General features: G+C 41.2%; 1 protein-coding gene across 1 annotated transcript; it reads right to left on the bottom strand.

Moving 5' to 3' along the window:
• Window positions 1-461: 461 nt before the first annotated feature.
• tiprl (TIP41, TOR signaling pathway regulator-like (S. cerevisiae)) lies at window positions 462-3,081 on the bottom strand. The gene is made up of 3 exons (XM_035666171.1): window positions 3,066-3,081; window positions 1,724-1,851; window positions 462-1,263 (listed from the first exon to the last, which is right to left on the bottom strand). The coding sequence occupies exons 2-3, from the start codon at window positions 1,846-1,848 to the stop codon at window positions 954-956; spliced, it is 435 nt and encodes a 144-aa protein (XP_035522064.1). The 5' UTR covers window positions 1,849-1,851; window positions 3,066-3,081; the 3' UTR covers window positions 462-953.
• Window positions 3,082-5,165: the final 2,084 nt, after the last annotated feature.

Below are 5,165 nucleotides of genomic sequence, written 5' to 3'. Positions count from 1 at the left end.
GTTCAGGTTCCAGTGCACGTGTTGCCGACACCAGCGCAAACGGGCCTGACGGTGAAGGGCAGTCATGGCAGGACTCCTGGCAGCCCTATGAGACCGGAGATTGGCTGCGTGTAGTCTGTTCTGGATTGTCTGGGCAGAGAGCCGTCGGCCATATCGTCCTGCAAACCTTGACTGCAAATCCGTAGAAGACAGCCTTACGGCACCTAAGTGCTGACAGGGTGAGGAAATGGTCTTCTTGGGGTGTCGTCTTCTTGGGACGGCCCACTTCGCGGCCTGTCTTTGACATCCCCGTTATATGGAACTTGGCCTTCAGTTTGGAGATCCAATCCACCAAACACCAAACGAGTCAATGGCAGAATAAGCTGTTTGGCATTGGCAGAGAAGATTTGGCAAATTTTTCATGGGCGCAACCCACATACTCAGCTCTGCTGCTCATCCCACAAATGCATGTTCCTTACAAATGGGGCACCATTTGTAAATTTCATTCTATAATATTGTTATTACAGTAATTGTGCTTTGGCAACACGTCAAATGTCATGGCAATAAAGCCTTTTGAATCAAATTGAAAATAAAAGTTGAGTGGAGTGAAGGAGCAAAATAAAATCTGAGAAAATAAAACATTATTTTATGATTGTTTTCACAGCAGTTACATTCTACAGCACCTCTGCACAACCCCGCAGAAGGTGTGTGTTAGTGTGTGTAGGTCAGCCCTGCCCTCTGTCAGACAGACTGCAGATCTTCATACATCCATTCTCCACACTTTGTTTCAGTGTTGTGCGAGCACTGGAGAGACGAGGACAAAGACAGTAATCTGATTGTTCCCGAACTCCTTACAGGCTGCCCAAAGCCTGACAACCCGAAAGGTCCCGCACACAGCAACATAAGAAAATACAGGAAAAGGGATGCAGGGTCTCTGGAGATACAGACACATCTATTTCTTTTTTAAATCTTACTCAGCATGCCCTTAAAGTAGCATGGTTTTTTTGTGTAGCTCTCAGTGTCTGGTTAGTCGACCACAGCTGTTTTACATATCCAATGTTAATGAAAGCAGCCTTTGGGAACACACTGTGAAGCTCATCTTGCCTGCTCTCCTGCCATTCCTGAGCACAGGCCACCTTGACAGCATCCTCCATGTTGTTGACTCTCTTAAGAGCGTTGATGGCGCTGAATTCGATGCCGTAGCCATCAGTATGTTGGATGCGCAGGACATTGTCCCCAAACAGCATCTCTGGGAGGGAGGGCATGTTCATCTCCTCCGCTAACCTGGAAAGACAAACAGAAAAACTGCTTACAGACACTTACATGCTCAGGAAGAAGTTGCAGATTGCACACCCTACAACTCAACCAAACATGAAGGAGAAACAACGGTGCCCACGTAAAACACCAAAGGACCTATCTAGAGCCCCTATATGGTTTGTCTGTTCTGGGCTACTGTAGAAACATGACAGTTCCACATGCCAGACCCTGCCATGAGAACCGCACTCAATGTGGATAAAATTGGCTCATTCCTAAAGGTAACAAAAATATTCATTGTCCCCTGGGAATGTGGAACTGCAAATTTTGCCATAGACGTACCCCCAAGAACCCCCAGGTATCTTTGACTCAAAGACACAGGACAATGCTTTTTTGGCTGCACAACTGTAGATCAGTGCATCCTATTATACATACATAGAGCAGAATATAATAAAGATGAGCTGGGTTGAACATAGCTAAAACATCTCACCGTTCAATGTCTTTGGATTTCATGATGTGGTTTTTGGCAGCAGTCACTTTCCATGGTCCAAAGGTGAAGTCCTGCTTACTGCTCTTGAACCCATGAGACATCATTGTGGACAGAGAGGCAAACATCAACTGCAAAACAGATCAGGAGCAGACTTCTTAAAGACTGCACACACCCTGTCACTGCTGATACCTACTGGATCTGACAGTCACAGTCAAGCTGGGTTGAAATAGAATTTTAGTTTCTCATATTGTGTTGTACTACAAAAAAAACCCCGCAATGATAGTAATGGGGGAGATAAGAAGGAGAGGGAATTCTGGTCTATATAATTCTTTTTTATTTTTTTATTTTTTGCATTCTTCATTCTATCTGTTAGTCTGTGTGTGCCTAATGCAGTAACTCATTACTAGTAATAATATTACAGTAATTACTTTCCCTAGTAACTAGTAGTGTAACTAATACATTGAAGTAATAATATTACAGCAACATCAAAAAAGTAGTTATAACCTTAGTTTCCTTATTTTGGTTGTCACTAATTTTAAATCCAACAATCCAATCACAGTCTTGAATAGATTTCTGTAACTGTGGAGGAAAACACTTCCAATCAGCAGCTGAAATATTCCATTACATTCATTTTAACAAATAAAACTAGATTTTAATTATCTTAAGTCTGAATTTTACTGAGAAAGGGACACAATCACCAATCTTATGGGGTGTAGCAGAGAAGTAATATAACTAGTAGTGTAACCAATTACTGTTGGCAGGGAGTAATAAGTAAAGTAATAATATTACTTTTGAAAAGTGTTATTTCTTGAGGAACTAGTAACACTTTATTTCCTAATGAATCCAAAGCCACATACACAACTGTAAGGACTGTAACATGTGTTACACATTTTACAGTCCTTACAGTTAAAAGAAAACTAATGTTACATTATGTATTAACGTTAGTAATATTAACATTAGCTGGTTAGCTTCGTTAAAGTTAGCACACATTAATGTTATCCATATTGAAACTTCTGGGAAGAATGACTTTGGCTGACAGTTAATGTTAACGTTAACTTATTCACCACAGTAGTCGTTTTTAAATATTCACACATACTCGACACAAATTCCACCAGAAACAACTTATCAAAGCAATTCCAAATGTAGTTCTTTGTAGTTTCTGAGAGGAATGCTGTGTATTAAGAACGCCGTTATATTCACATTAAAGAATTAATAGAGTACTAACGTTACTGCTGGCTGCACATTGGACACATTACTAACAGACAGACGGTCCGTACAGAAGAAATGACAGTCCGTCTGTGTGTCTGTCCCACCTTACAATAACAGAGAAATATGTGTTTACCTTGGTATTATTGTCAACTGCTGCCTGTCATGGAGGCTACTCGAGTGCGCTGGTAAAAGCAGTCCGGTTATGTTTGCTAGGCTGTCACTGTGGTTCCGCTCTTTCTTCACCTTTTCCGTTTGCTGCTGTTACAGTATGACTGCAGACTGAGTGCGCCCCCTGCTGGTGTTTTATTCTTTATTTTCCCATGAATATATCCCTTTGATGCATCCCAAGCACATTTTTGTGTTTTTGACTTTTCATTTCTAGCATATTTTATCCTTTTTTTATGCATATTGTTGAGTAATTATGCAAAGTTGTGCATTTTTGAGTGTTCTCAATTGTTTTCATTTATTTTTTATTTAAGCCTATTGAGAACAACGTGGACGTGGTAATGTCCCTTCGCACAAAAATGTGTAGATTTAAAATCATTCCAAACACTATTTTTGATCCTGCTCGAATAATATATAATATAATATTTTTTTGGCCTTTTATTGCCTTTATTGAGTAACAGCTGAAGATAGACAGGAAAGGGGAGTAGAGAGAGGGAATGACACGCAGCAAAGGGCCGCAGGTCGGATTCGAACCCTTGGCCGCTGCAGCATGGATGTTCTCATTTCTCCGCTTAATTCGAGGCCCAGTGACGTCATTTTACCATATATGGCAAATGGAGAAAATACTTGCTTTTTCCAATAATGGGGCACTTGCACTATGTCCTCCTCCTCTCTCCACACAAGTTCTGAGGCATTAAGTTTGTGTGGGTGTGTGAATACGTGTGTGTGGGAATGTATGCATGCTGCACTACTATTATTATTAGTTTCACCATTACTATCACCACAGACTATATTCATGAATAGATTAAAATGTATTTAGTTTTTTTTTTTTACTGACGGTTCTTTTACACTGTTACTGTTACAAATTTAATTTTTTCTGCTGCCATTACCATCTGCCTTTTTGCACTACCATAAAGTATTGTATATTTTATATTATTGTATATATGTCTGTTGTGTAATTGAAGTGTTTAAATTTTATATAGAATTGCTGTTCTTAATCTGTTGTGCCTGTGCCCTTTATCTGTTTCACCATGGGTGAATGAAAAACATCCTCTTGATTCCTTGTATGTCTGGTGCATGTGAAGAACTGACATTAAAGCTGACTTTGACTTTGACTTTGATGCGCACACGTGTCTACAGCGTGCACATTGCGTTACCATATGACTGAATGCGTAAAAGCGTGACGTGTCTACATGACGACTCAGCTGATCCCATAGGTTTTCTAAGGGATTCAGGTCTGGAGCAAGTGCAGGCCACATCATTTGAGGTACCCCAGCCTCCAGCAGCCGTTCCCTGATGATGCGACCTCGATGAGTGGCTGACTGATGCATAGTGTTTTCCTTGATGTCTCCAACAGCGTTGGCGGCCATCATTTCTGATTAATGTGAATTGAGAGAACAGCACTGAGGCCCACTGGTTCCTTGTCCAGCGCAAATGCTCCCTGGCCCATGCAATACGATAACACCTGTGCCTGGTGGTGTGGTCCGTTACCCTTGCAGATTGTCTAGCACGCAGACCATGCTGATATCAGCAGTTTCGAATGATCACTGGGGTGCATCTCATCTCCCTTAAACGTGCCTGGAGCGGAGTGGCATTCACCATCCGGTTCCACAGGGCGCTGTGTACAATGAAGCATCATCAGCATGAGATGTGGCCAAATGTCCACTTCTATGCCTTTCTGTGACTTTTCCATTCTCTGTGTCTCTGTTGCAACCTGCTGATGACACTCTGTGACACTTTAAGCTCAGTGAAACTTCCCTCTGAGTACATCCCGTTTGAAACCTCGATACTGTTGATCCATTGTTAGGTGTGGTCTTGGTCTCATGATGTCAAAATGTGAACAGCATGATGAAGAGGACTGTTTAAATACAAATTGATATTAAACCAGAACATTTAGTGGGCAATTCATGGACACTTGTCATCAGACACTTGTTGTGATTTTCACACCTAATCACCTTGTTTGAGAACAGCATGTTATGCAATAAGTACTGAGATATTGAACAGTTGGACATATGCATTCAAAAGTTTAGAGACGGTCAAATTAAGTTCACCTGTAAAGGTTATAGTG

This window comes from Morone saxatilis, unplaced genomic scaffold, assembly GCF_004916995.1.
Source record: "Morone saxatilis isolate NCDOM2014 unplaced genomic scaffold, NCSU_SB_2.0 Contig20, whole genome shotgun sequence".
NCBI lineage: Eukaryota > Metazoa > Chordata > Actinopteri > Moronidae > Morone > Morone saxatilis.
The sequence above is the reverse complement of the archived record's forward strand: the minus strand, read 5'-3'. Positions and strand labels throughout refer to the sequence as shown.